General features: G+C 39.7%; 1 protein-coding gene across 6 annotated transcripts in view; it reads left to right on the top strand.

The window, feature by feature from the left end:
• Positions 1-14,735, top strand: part of LOC110981942 (muscle-specific protein 300 kDa-like) — a 160,665-nt gene that overhangs the window by 131,625 nt on the left and 14,305 nt on the right. For all 6 annotated transcript variants that reach the window (XM_087145834.1, XM_087145836.1, XM_087145825.1 and 3 more), the window contains 3 exons: positions 384-1,152; positions 6,083-6,249; positions 14,440-14,602. In XM_087145834.1, coding sequence (XP_087001960.1) covers positions 384-1,152; positions 6,083-6,249; positions 14,440-14,602 — 1,099 coding nt within the window. The remainder of the gene's footprint in view (positions 1-383; positions 1,153-6,082; positions 6,250-14,439; positions 14,603-14,735) is intronic.

Below are 14,735 nucleotides of genomic sequence, written 5' to 3'. Positions count from 1 at the left end.
GACCACACAAAGAACAGCATCTACAGTTTGTATTGCACTCTCTAAGAGTTCATAATTTTCCGCTGGTTTGACTGTTTCATGTAACCTCAGGGATGACCTTTTCAGTTTCCAGACATACATCCAGACATAAAATTTAATTTTGCCTTGTGCAGTGAAATTGGTTTCTTTGCCAAAAGAAAATCAGTTAGGTATCTTCTCGCAGTTTGTTGTTTGATTATTGGAAACAATCGCCATTCTGTGTGGGGTGGGAAAGGGAACTTTTAACAAATCACTAGAGTGAATGTCTTGGTACAGGGTCGCTTTATGAAATCTTTAATATGCCAGAGATTCTGTGAAGTCAGAAACTGCTCACTTATATTCTCCTTCTCTATTGTTCTGTGCAGAGCGTGGAACGCTTACTACCAGATGCTGAGCAAGATGCAGGAGTGGCTAGAGGAGATTGAAGAGGAGGTTAAAGCTTACGACATCACCACTGCTCCCTTGCAGAGAATACGAAGCCTTGCCGATCAGGCAAAGGGGACTCAGAGGTCAGTTGAGCTCCAGGAAACCCTCTACCTCTCACTTAATGATGCTGGCAAGAGCCTCCTCAGGAACTCAGACAGTCAGTCAGCCGAGAAACTCAAATTGGAATTGACGGATGTCCAGAACAGCTGGCACCAGGTGACCACGGGCCTGCGGAAGAACATGCAGCATCTGGAAGAGGTCATTGGGGAGTGGGAGGGCAGCGACGCACTGATGGACGAGCTGCACGACTGGCTACGCAGCAACAGGAAGGTGCTAAGTCAGCCCCTGCCCCACCAGTACGACGAGCTGCAGCGGGGGCTGGATAGATGCAAAGAGATTGAGAACTCATTTGATGCCACCGGGAGCCGGCTGGAGAAGCTGAGACATCTGGAGGGCCGCTTGCAACCCACAGTCAGTCCAGACGACATGGCCGTCCTGAGCGAGCGCATTGCGCTCCTGAGCAAGCAGTGGGAGGAGGTGCACCACCAGACGTGCCAGCGGCGACAGCAAATCACGGACAGGCTTAATGAGTGGGCTACCTTTACTGAGAGATATAAGGAGTTTTGTGATTGGCTGACACAGATGGAGGTGAAGATTGTACAGAATGGAGAGCACAGCATTGAGGATCTCTTGGCAAAGTTGACAGAGGTGAGTTCATTCTACTTTCTGTTTTTATCTGTCAACGTTTATATTTAGAAATCTGAATATTCATGTAATTATTTCTGATTGGATAAGAATTAGCAACAAGTAAATTTTACGTGAAAAGAATTCTCCACATAAAGTCTTTATTTCTGAACTTAGAAGAAACTGTAAATTTGTCTTATGAATTTACAGTGTACACAAAAAACTTGCTTAAAAGTGGTTCTCAACCAGCAAAGGTTAGGTATTGAGGCGTAACTAGATAGAAAATTTTTCAGTTAATATTTGGAATTGCATAAGCGCAAGTGCTGTGGTGGAGATAAATGTTGGATCTAAAGACATTGTCCAACTATGTACAGAAACAAGTCTTCATAGCATCCCTTGTCCTTTCTTTGCTGTTATGTTCATGTATGCTACTTGTAGGCAGTCCTTTGACCTCAACTTGACAGGTCATGCCAGATCTTTCCCACCATATTCCTATCATACTGTGGCACAGCAAGCCGGTCATCCAATCATGAGCATTCTTTTGGTTCCAGTTCACTGCTTCTATTCAACTGCCTGAGTTGGTTTCCTTTTCAGTAGAGCTGTGATAAACAGTTGAAGCTTCCTTAGCCAAGTCCAAACAAACTGACAAAAAAAAAATCTGTTGTGTTGGTCAAGCCCTGAGGCTAATGGGTAATCATATGCAATACAGAAGAAAAGAAAGTACCCTACGTGTGTTCAATTTGAAATTTCTTTGCACTGAAAACCACTTCTTTTCTCACTTTCTCTGATGCACAAGTTCTGGAATATTTTGTATGAAATTCCGATCCGGTCCATTTGTGCCCGAAAAAGTGGTCTTTCTCCTGTCTAGAGTAAGAGCGTATTTGCTCAGGTAGTGTTGGTGCTGAAAGAGCTCAGAAGTGGTCTTTCCTGTACTACATGTACATGTACACGGACACAGAAACATGTCAATGCTGCAACAACTATGTAAGTTACACTCTCATAACTATTGTCTTTTGATCATTGCAAATCTTGTGCAATTGTAACTTCTCCTGTTCACATTTGTACTGACTGTAATGTTGCTTTATAATTTCCATCAAACAGGTCTAGGTGGTTTTTGTTTCTTTTTATGGGTATCAATCATAAATCTCAAGAGCCACTCAAGGTGCAGGCTAGTATAAAAAAACAAGACAATGGAAAGCAGAAATCACATGGATAGGCTGTTCTTAGTCACAGAATGATATTTAAAGGGACTTGTGAAAGATTTGAGTCTAATAGTCTGCAAGCCTTCCGTCTTCAAGTCCTTGTCTGTGTTTTATGGAGGAGGATTTGAGTAGCAAGGCCCAACAAAGTGATTTTAAAGGTTATGTGCAATTCCATAGGTTGTGCATCTTTTTCATTTTTCAAATGCCAGTTGGGTGGATTTTGAATTAACTTACAGGAACTGATATTATAAATTTGTCTGTAAACTGTATATAATTTATTGTTACCTTCAACTTGAATTCAAACATTTCAAAGTTCAAATCAAAGATTAAACATCTTTCCTTTTGCTATATCCTTAAAATTGATTGGAAAGTAAAAATTGCCAAATAAATTTATTCAGATCTAATTATCTAATAAAAAAGTCGATTTGAGAGCAGTGAATTATGACAAAATCTCAAAAGAAGGTCAACTCTCTCCAGTTCTTTTGGTGATATAGGAGCAAATTCCATAAAAGTCATAGCAAGTGGATGTTGTTTGGATATAGTCCCCCTTGGCCCATGGCATCTTGAATGGGAGATTAAATTTCCTGTACTTACATGTACGTGTATATTTCCAGCACAAATGCTATGCCTGTGTGGATGTAAATTACACAGAGACTCAAAACCAGCTCAGTGTGCAGGTTGTATTCGCTTAGGACGTGGCTGCCATTTGACTTACTTCAAGGCAGCAAAAAAACTCCTTATCATTTTTTTCTAAAATGGAAAATAAGTTAACCTGTGTACTTGATGTCTTTGCTGTGGGATTACATTCCTGTGGGTAAGTTGTGGTATTCATTGATTAAATTGAGCGTGCATAATGGAGCAAGGAACATGGGTGCAGCATTGGGTTGCTGCATGTCCATTTTATTAGGGTGCAAGGATAGAATACACATTTACATGTACATGCAGTGGCTATGCACAGAAGGTGAGAGTGTTCACCCTTTTTGTACTGCTCCGTTGATGGCCAACAGTTGAGTGTCAAGGTGTGTTTTTTTAATCCTGAAATAAGATTTTTGTCACATTCCCAGGGTTATGGTCCAAATGAAAGATTGATGGATATTTCTCTGACAGGGTTGACCAGTTTGCAGCTATATATGGAAAAAGCTTTGAAAAGCATGATATAAACAGACAACAAAATTAAAAAGAGAAATATTGAATATTTTGCGTAATGCAAATGAAACCGTTAATCTGTTTTCAAGTCACATAACTAGACATCTGGAATCTGATAGTGAAAATGCAGTATATCCTTCATGTCAGCTATTTTGAAGTAATCATGGAGGAAAAAACAGCTGAAGTCTTCGACGATCGTGGACATTTCAGTGGCAAAAATACTTTTCTGATACTCAATAATATCAATAAGTCCTACAATGCTAATTGGTTTGTGTTGGTCCCTAATGATTTCAACACATCCACATCTTTACTGGTAGACATATGTCCTATAGATCTGTCATTCTGACGCCGTTCCACTTCATGGGCACCGCAGCAACAAGCCTTCATGAACTATTCATATTACCTGCATAAATGCACTTTCTAACCCAAAGTGACCTGATTTAGTTGTCCGTGTACATGCAGCTTGTACATGCACATTTTCGTTAGTTACTTTGGGATGTAGTTGATTTAGTGTGTTGTATGATTTGGGTCACAGATACAACATTGTTATCTCATAGAGTTGTGGTCGGCCTGTATCTTGACTATGTTGTCCAATGGAAATTCGTGGGCGCGAGGCAGAATTGAAAGACAGTCAATGAGGTGTGTAGTGGTACCTTATCACCAGATAAACTCAGTTCCATCCGCAGATACTAGAGGATTGGAAGGACTCTAAAACATTTGAAGCCGATCTGAATGCTGTGTCCAATTTGTGCTGCTTTGTTGGAGTGATTTTCAAGCTTTAACCTTGTAATTGTACAAGTAAGCCCATCAGCATCACACTACTTATATCTATGGAGTTGGTTAATCTTTGAGATGATTTGCTTCTGAAATAGTAAGCAGAATGAGAATTTATAAGTTGTAGATTTTTTTCACATATGTCAAGTCTTTTCGTATGTTAATGTGCCAGTGAAAAGTAGTGTGGAACATATGCATATATTCAACTAATTACAGAGATGTATGGTATTTCTGCATTGATTGTCCTGCGTTTAAGCCTCCGGTACCAGTAGTACTGAGGGAAGTTTGAACGATTCATTTGCCATTTTGGACAATTTTGTCCTGGGCGCTTCTTGAAATTGTTGGCGTATCAGAATGTCATTGCTCACTTCTGCAACAGTTTCAACAGGACTGATGCCAGAATACAAGCAGCTACAATGTATGAAGTCGCTGATGCATAAACACATCACTAGTCCAAGTGCCATCAAGTTGGTTCAGTTTTGTGGCAATTATCAGCTGATACGTAGATTACTTATAATTTGCTAAGCAGTATTGTCTGCTGGATGCTCATTGAAACTCTCGCATGAGAAACAAACCTTGAAAAGCTTGCATAGTATCACTCTAAAAACAACTCTTTAAAACTTATGGTCACCATCATGCTCCACTTCGACTGTTGGCAGGCCCCTGCTGATCCCAGAGTCATTTGTGACAGGTGTAGGTGTGTTTGACATGGTCACAGAGGCCTGCTTTCACATCAGATATTCTGTCTTCGTAGCTGAGGACACCATGGTCTGATCATCATCATGATGGCAGCCGGGCATTCGTCACGAATGACCGGCTGCCATCACGATGATGATGGTCCACAGTAGTAATACCATTTACTTTTCCAGGTACATCCAGATCGTGCATTATGGAGGTCATGTGCTTGAAGTAGCTTTTACTTTTTAGAAGCAATTTGGGGATTATGCGTCCAAACAAAACCTGAGTAGTTGGTGTAAGTATTTGGTCCTTCAGTAAACACATGTATATACATGTATGTGTCAGAGAACTAGACAGGGAGTTCTGAGAGGAGTCTCAGATACAAGTACATGTATTTGGTTTTTCCCTGCATCAGTAGTAGGCAGGCCTATGTGTTCACACTGTGTTGTCATTTATGTAGAGGGTAGTGTATGAGGCCAGTATGTGCTGGTATCTGGCCGGCCTCTGTGTTGAGGTGACAGATTTCTTTTGTTCAGAAATTCGGGACCAAGTTGTGGGGACTGTATTCGTTTGAATATCAAATTTGTCTTAGTAACTATTTAGTTCAGCATATGTAGGCCCCAGTGCCAGTATGGGTAATCACATTAAGATAAAAAATGCGTAGTTGATATGTTGTGTGTTATGTATGATACAGGTTGACCTTGGCAGCTTGTGGAAAATCGCTGATGTCCAGAGATAGCTGATTAGACTGGATAATATGATAATTTATACCTTCTGACGCCAAAGAGTATCAAAATAAGTCAACAGTGATGGACACCTGTTTTGTTCCAACAGCAATGTGCAGTAGTTTTGTTCCACAGCGCTTTTTTTCTATCAACAGTTTTTAAGCAAACAGGATCCGTATTGAAGCACTGAGCATAGTCTTCAAACTTGTCGGTATTCATGGTTTAAACAACAAACAGACAAAGGTACTAAGCATTGATGGAGTGCATACAAGCACTTAGTTGTTTCTATTTCCTTGTTACAGTAGTTGACAAGTATAATGGTTGACAGACTAGACCCTGCAACTGGAATGACTCATAAATATTCTGAATGTGAGGAAGAACAGGCAAGTCTAGCCACTGTTAACGTCATCCTCCTGTCTTGATCCTCAGGCCTACCAGGAGGAGATAGAGTCGGCCAAGTCCAGCAAGGAGCAGCTGCAGGAACTAGGCCAGCGACTGATCACCGCCAGCAATGAGGCCAGAGCAAGTGACATCGAGTACAAGCTAGCCAAGCTAGCTGAGCGCTGGAACCACCTCATGGAACTTGTCGGAGCACGGTGAGTACACAAGATATTTTTCCTCACAAAAAGAACCAGTTTTTGCAGCTTTTCTGAGCGCAGTGCATATACAAGAGTTTCCTTTTCCACAGAAATCCTTGGACTAGTTTTGCTGCTCTAATCGGGGTAAACAGAGAATGAAATCAAACTTTCTGTTGCTGAACCTTCACCTCATATTTTTCCCCTCAAAAAATTAATTAACTAATTTTGTAGCAATGCTTAGTGTGAAAACAGAATGAACATTAGCAGTACATGTACATGTTCATCGTCTGAAGCTACAAATTTTACCCGATTGATATGTCCAACCATTTAGCTATATTTGTACTTTTGAAATCAATTTTTAAACCTGTAGTAAGTCCTAACTCCTCATTCTTACAGTCCCTTGGACAGTTTGTAATTACATGGATGAGCTGAATGCCATCAATGCACGTTTTGGTGTTTGGCTATGAGACACTAATGCAGCTAACCAGTGATGATGTTGGAATAAAATAAGATTAAGAAATAAACAAACACCACTGCAGACAGTGCGTGGAGGGTAGTGACCTGGAATATGCAGATCTGAAAAGTTAGAATGATCTGACCTTCAGACCCGAGCATGACGAATCTGCCTGAAAAGCAGGCACAAAGTCAGACAACGAATTGCAAATTGAAATGTGGGATATTGCCAAGGAATCGATGTGCACCTGTGTCTTCAGTGCAAGTTGAAATCGGTAACTATGAGACATGTTTGAACAACTGTCTGGATATGTTTCTTCAGCCCAGCAGACAGCTATTGATTTTTACCTTCTGACAGAAAACTAGTGAAAAATTGAATTAACACTGGCGGGTTGGACAGCGTTTATGTGAAAGGTGACTTGTTTAACATTTTAGAGCTAGGTATGGTATGCTCAAAGGTGCAAAGGATCGGTCTTTGAGAGAGGGAAATTTTATTTCAAATTAATGTGATAACATTGGGAAAATTACATCACTTACAATATGTACACAACCTCATAGAAATGGTTTCCTAAAACCATTTCACTGTACCACAAATGATCAATATTGCAGTGACCTCATGAAAGAAACTTGATTGGAAAAAATAAACTCTACATTACCCCAAAAAGTTACCATATAAAATATGTAAGGTTACATGGTGGTCCTGTGAAATGGTTTTATATAGCCTATACATTGTTATTACAAATAAACTGAATGAAAACATCTGAAATTGATAGTATTGGCATGTTATATTGTCAGCTTTACTCGTGCTACTTGCTTAGTGCAGGTTGTTTACTTCTAGTCTAGTTTGTAATTGAATATTTTGTACTCCTATAAGGGCTAGGTCATGCCTATGAGACCAAATACTAATGCTTAGCAGACATAACTGCAGTCCCCCCCCACCATGCAGGGTATTTTGTATCTGAAACGCACCTGTTGGTTATTGAATTTCTAACCTTAACTTTACAGCAGCTCGGTAGTTATCGTATTGACCATCTGGTCATTGAATTTTTGCCTCAATTTCACATTAGATTGGCGACATTTGTATTTGCAATTATTTTCAGCTCAGTCGACTGCCACAGCACAATCAGACTGACTAGAAATCAGATAACATTTAGGCTCAAATTCTCAGCATGGACTTTGCTGCAAAGGGTGTCATGTCAGTCAAATTCATTTCATTTTTTTCCTGAAGTGTAAGTTTTCATTCCTCATTTCTTTCACCCCCCCTCCGTTTAATTGCTTACCTCATGCCGTAAGCCATTTTCTTTCCAAGGTCTTAACAGAGTTTATACTATTGAACATCTGCATTTTGAGTTATGTCTGTAAATAAGAACAAGAACTGGAATTTTTAGAGCCATCTGAAATAAGGTCTGGTTTCCAGTGGAAAATTGTCTAATCAATTATAAAGGTTCTACCCGAGGTCTTTTCAACTTCTGAGACAGTCATTCCCCTCCCCCTCGTACTTGTACTTCCAAAGGCAGGAAATGTACAATCCATTCAAGGTTGTTTGATTTCAAGCAATGGATTTAAATCGCCCAAAAATCAAACATGATCATTTTTTAAAAAGCCCATGTAAAAGAAACCTTTTGGTTTGGGTTTATGAAAGTTAGAAATGGCTGGAGTTAATATACTGGTGCCTTTACAACATTTATACACAACCAGAATTGGGTCATTTTGTGTATGTACACCACTCTTCATTTTGTGCGACTACATGTACAGTACATATACATGTACATGTATGTACTTGCATTTGATATGCCCCAACATCTACCCAACTAATTGGTGAAGGTCTTATGCAATTCACAATGAACAGTTTAGCTTCATGTAATGCTGTTCTCAGAATCATCTCTGAGTGTCTTACATGTAAGACAATTTTGCCACTCATCACATGGTGTTTCATGTCTTGAACTTCAGGATCAAAAGCCTTCTTGACAACTCATACAAAGATCAATTTTAAAAAATTGATTTAAATAAAAAAAATTGATTTAGATTTTACAAAAATCTAATTTTTCCTTTTTTTCTTAAATCAAGATTTTTTACAAGCCTGAATCCATTCTACATGCACAAGATCAAAGACCTCGTGGACAAGGAAGGAATGGAGTTTAGTATACGTGTCTGTCTTAAGATCTTAAGTTACTCTGGATTGGCTGTTGTCAGTGTTAGTATCTCCATGGTTACAGACATGTCAGCAAGCTCCAGTCTGATAAATAGCCTAGGAGTTGACCCTACACACCTGGGTGCAGGGTCAACACATCAGGTGTTAATCTGTGAGATACCACTGTACAGGTTACAAACCAAGCTGATGGTTTGGGTGTGAGGCCCGGGTAAAATCTAACATCATGTTGATGGAACTTGTACCGTGCCAACAATAGTGTTCAGACTTTGGAAGGGTTCCATATCCAAATGCCATGATTCTTAAGCCTAATTAAAAAATATGAGCTGAAACAACTTTTTCCCTAGACAATGTCAATTTAGTGATTGGACTTATCTTCAATGAAAATGGGCCAATATGGTGAGGTAAAATTTCTCATGTTTGGTGTTGGTGAGTACCTGTACATGCCAATTAGATATGAAACTCTTTCTACCATCATTGCAAACTGTTACTGATCAGACTAAGAAACAACACCTTATTTATAATCCTCAACCATTTCAAATTCTGACTAGTGTGTGATAATCAAAGATATTGTAATGTGGCAAGGATGCTTCATGAGAATAATTGATAACAGTGAATATGATGTCGATAAATTAAGCACCAAAAAAAAATTATATTGTAGACTTTTTCTTGAGATTTTTAAAACTCCCAAAGCAGCCTAAACAATATGTGTTTAACTCCATGGACAGAGTTATCCCTGTGGAGACTCTCCTTCTGACCATAGAGCTGACCCAGCACTGACCTGGGAACCCACAGATATATTCCCTGACCTCATTTGTGCATGCAAATACCAACCAACCAGCAACCAGGCTATCACCTGTTCCTAGTATCACCATGGTATCACTGCCCTGTGAAGGTGTGGCACATTTGTGTTTGACCTTCAAGTATATCTTTGCTTGTCAAGCTACAGAATTCCCCCTGGGACTTGATAGGGCTATTGGTATCCTAGCAATGAGAGAGTGGCACAGCGTGGGAGGGGGCAGCTTGGCCCAAGGACCCTCCCTGGCACTGGCGTGGGCATAGGCAAAAGGTATCACACTGTGGCATTTGGTTGGCATTCAAGAGAAGAAATGGCTTCCCTGCAGTCAGATGAACTGGCAGGGAAGAGTTGCGGGATGGGTATTTGTGTTCTCTGGACAATTTCCAAAGATGTTTGGTCCGTGCTTTCAACTTTGTATGGCACTGGCAGGTGACTGAACTGGAATGATAAGCTGTGATTGCTGAGGGTGTCAAATTGTACAGCATGCAACCTGTGCATGAATACTGAAACACCATGGAGGAATACACCTGTTCAGACAACTTGAATGGATCTTTGTTACTGCATCCCTGTGGAATGCATTGATTGAAGGCTCTCCAGTGGCGCATTCCTGCTTGAGGATTGCTGTAAAGTTATGCACAGTACTATCACTTGCTAAATGGAATTCCTTTTCTTGCTTGGGGAGTCCAGATGATGGAAAGGATTTTGTAGTGATGAATGGTGCTTCAGGCTCAGGACCCCAGGACATGTATTTCATTCATTACAAACCAGGAAGCAGTCATTGTTGTTGACCAACTCTGATTTTGTGTTGGTAGAGCTAGTCAAAAATAGGCTGTCCCTGTGTCTGTCTGTGGGAGTACAGCATAGCTAATTAGGTATCAGTGCATTGATTTTTCTGTTCCTGCTTTCTTGTCTGAACCAACGTTTGACAGTTGTTGGCTTATCCCACATTTACATCAATCTTATTGATCTGGGCAAAGGAGGTGACTCTTTCAAGGGGGCCCCCTACTGTATGGATGATTATGTAACACTGTTTGTACTCCCTTGTCAGGAACCAGGAGCTAATAAAGAATAAGTTGTGTTGCTTGGAATGTGAGTGTTGTATGACCAGCTCGTAGGGAGGGGATCAGCTACTGTAAAACAGAAGTACTGGTTAACACAATTGTGTTATGATCTGCACATTGCTACCACAATGGAGGAAGGCTGCCACATTTTTGATCTTAGGAATGTATGACCTTCATCCATCGATTTGTGGTTGGAGGTAGAAAGTTTCCGTGAATTTTATCTGGATACGGATGGCAAAGCTTCTCTGACAGAAAAGTTCACCTCCTCATAGCAGTAAAAACTGAAATGATGACATACCTTTTGCAGTTGTGTGTGGCATCTGTTGCCTCATTACATTTGAAGACCCGTGTCAACCATTTTGTGTGCGGCTGATGACTTGTGATCATGAGCTCCTCAAACTCTTGCTGCTATCTGTGGAAGTACATAAGATTTTAGACTCTTCCTAACCTTATCTGACCTGTCTGATGGAAGAATTTCTGAGTTGCTTTTTCCAAGAAGGTGATGTCTTGACCATGTCGGCAGCAGTTCTGATCAACTCTGTCATTTTGCCAAGGTAGTACTCAGTTTATATCAGGATTTTTATTTTTTTTTATGTAAACATGGCTTTCATCATTTTAGCATTTAGTAAAAAATGTTTAGTGCTACATGGAACTGTGTTTCTTGCAAGTGTTCTTGGACTCTGGGTACTTGCTTTCATGTCAGTGCTGTTCCTTTCTGGGTTCGGCTACTTTTTGCGAGAGTGGTGTGGAAACCATGGATAAGCAAAATACAAATTCTCAGACAAATTGTATTAAACCTTCCTCGCATCCCTCTGACAAACAGTGAAACACTCAAGTGTATGCTTCCTTGTTTTTTTCTCCAGCTATGTACAATGTATATGGTGAATTCACTATAATGTAAAAATAAAGGAATATACTCATCCTAATTTCACAGTTGCTTGGAGCTACTGTAATTTCTCCTTTGCTTTTTACAGTCTTGCCTGATTCTGCGGGGAAGTTCTTGAATGTAATCCTCTCCTTTTTCAAAAATTGATGCCTTGCAGCTCACAAATTCCAAATGAGGAAGGAAGTAATCAAGTTTGTGGGCCAGTAGATGCAGCTTTATCTTAGTATTACCAACCGGAAATGGTTTAGTTAATCAGGAAAATAAGGTCCCTGTGTTGACAGATATCAAAGTGTAACTGACTTGGTTGAACCCAGGAGTTTGGCTTGCCAAAATAAATGCTGCATTTTGTCATTTGGAAAAACCAAAGTATTGTGGAATGGAGGTATGTTTCATTAGTCAGAACTACCGGGATGTTATTTGTGGTGATGACATTGAATTTCTCAAAGAATTCCCCTCAAGGTAAGTTGTATGTTTACTCAATTAGAGGATGTTTGGGCCAGTTTGTCGTTAAGTCTTGTTTACAAAGTTTAACTGGAGTAATTATGTTTGACTTAGGTGCCAGCAGGAATGAAGTCAGTTCGTATGAAGCTGTGCCCATGACATGCATGACAGCTAACTGTACACATCGAATATTTGAATATGAATAATCGGCAGTCGTGGTACCCTGCAGGGTTTAGATGAATAGCCTCTGTTTCGTCGAATGCGCAGATAAATTTCATTCAAAGTTTCTTTTTAGTTTAAGTACAAAAAGGGTTGAAGAAATTTTGTTTGTTCTTGTCTTGGAATGCTGCCAGGTTAATGTTATGAAAAGCACCTTCATATGATGTAAATAGCGTAGGTCATTTCTGTTTATTTGAAATGTTTCATTAAATGTTTTCAGACGGCAGTCAGACAGCAGTTGATAGTTTTCAAACAAACCATTTCTGCTGTCAACACCAACCGTTCCATTGGAGGGCAGATGGTGTAAACAGATTTGTTCATTGCTGCTTGCTCACCTAGCAAAAATTGCAAGAATTTTAAAAGGTCCTTTTTAAGCAGTCTACAATGTAGTAATCTAAGAATATGATTTTTTTAATCCGAAATGATATGACAAATTTTTTTTTGTGGTTTACAGAACACCACCCACCCCCCAATTATTAAGTGTTGGCACTAAAAAAAAAACAGGAATAAGAAAATCATCAGCATGTCTCCAAAGGCATGGCAGGCCCCCCCTCCGGTTTGCCACTGTATCTTACACCCTTTTGTCACCCATTTTTGAAATTCTCCAAAGTGCATTTTGCATCATTATTATGTATATTGAAAATTTTTTTGAACTGTCAGTCTTGTCAGTCTTTGGTTAAACATGTTTTTCAGAAGAAAATTTAATTTCTTTTGAAGAGCTCACCCCAAGAATTGGAGGTAGCATTACCACTAGACCAGAATACGTGGGCCTACAGGTATAGATATGTAGACAAACCACTGGAGCTATAGACAGCTGTCTCATAGGTACAAACACTCATGGAATATACTTGTATATTGTAGCATGTACCGGTACTTGGATTGCTTCAGCTGAAGTGATCGGTGCCATATGCAATGCAAATTATCCCATTATTTCTCAGTTGGAATGCAATGTATTACATGTACATTGCATTCCATTCTGCTTCTTGTCATGCATTCCATCAATTATTGCTAGTGATGGTATAAGTCCAACTATACATGGAGAGTAGTTTTAACTACTTCTAGTTAAATTTGATATACTGTATTTGAACTACATCGTCATGGATGTTATGTTTTATATTTCTTTTCATGACATGTGTTCTGCTTTATCTGTGCCAGATTTTTGTTATTTGACGTCAGTCAACCTTGAATCCTCCCATATCCTGTGCAGGAGGACATAGGCTTATTCTCTGTCCTTGGACTTACTAGTTGTGGATAATCTGTCATTCCCCAAATCCTTCAAAGTTTCCAATGCCTGGCAGATATGCAAAAGTATTTTGGTGACTGAATTTAGTTTAGCCTAATATTTTGTAGTATTTCTCCATTAGATATTGTACAAATACTTAAAATTAATCGCCAACACTGTCATCACAAACTTGACCTACCCTAAACCTACCAAACTCGGCAAACTCAATGTTGCAGCACTTCCAAGCAGGACGTGTTTTTAAATGAAAGTGCGCACAAGGGAAAAACAGCTGAGAACTGGAGAATGCAAGCAATACACATGTAGATGTATACTGTTTAGTGTTTGGGTTTGTATCCTGGCTTTGCTATGCAGATGTGCTGAGTGCAATCTGTGCGTAGTAGTTCTGTTATATTGGCCCCTGGCTTTGAATTGGGTGTTTAATTAGGTGTTGGGTTCTGACTAGGTGGGATTAAGCTGAGGTCAGCTTTATCACTGTCCCTGTAGTCACCCATCCAAGTTACTTGTTAAGAGTGCTTCTTTGATGCTATTCACCCCCCCATAAATAAATAAACATTGAAAACAACTGCTTACTGCTGGCCTCCTAACACCTTGTTACCACTGGTTTATAAGATGATGCTGTCTGTGAGCCATTCAATTCTTTGTTTACTGTTTAGACTCTCTGATTGGCCAATTACTCCCCCTCTGACTCATGTTATAAGGTTACAACTGCATGGTTTATCTCATTCCTGAAGATGTTCTGAATATTTATAAAGAACGAAATATTGAATCAAACATGGCTTTCATTAGTCTTTATGGAGTCTGCATAATATTGAGTCATTGAAAACAATATGTAATTAGAAATAGAAACATTTTGAAATGTTTGTATTCTTTATTCTGTCTGGTGGGAAACACAGGTGCTAATGTAACTCTTTAAAAATAATCACCATTAATATTTTTGTTGCCTCTGGACATAAACAGAGTGAAGAAGCTGCAAGGTACATTGACGGCAGTACAGGAGCTTGATCAAAACATGGGTCATCTCCGCCATTGGCTGACGCAGATGGAGAAGCAGCTAGCTTCCCCCATCATGTATGAGACATGTGACAAGATCGAGATACAGGCCAAGCTGCAGACCCAACAGGTAAGGTCAGAATGCGTAGGTCATCTGGAGAGTGATCAAATTGTCCAAAGTTCATCACCATATTTGCATAGTGTACCATTCCTATTGTCCCATCACTGATGCAAACAACCTGTTTTTAAAGATGCCGCTCTCT

The sequence above is a fragment of the Acanthaster planci genome, linkage group LG01, assembly GCF_054643075.1.
Source record: "Acanthaster planci isolate LZ-2023a linkage group LG01, COTS_SCS, whole genome shotgun sequence".
Lineage (NCBI taxonomy): Eukaryota > Metazoa > Echinodermata > Asteroidea > Valvatida > Acanthasteridae > Acanthaster > Acanthaster planci.
This window is presented reverse-complemented; position numbering and strand designations above follow the sequence as displayed.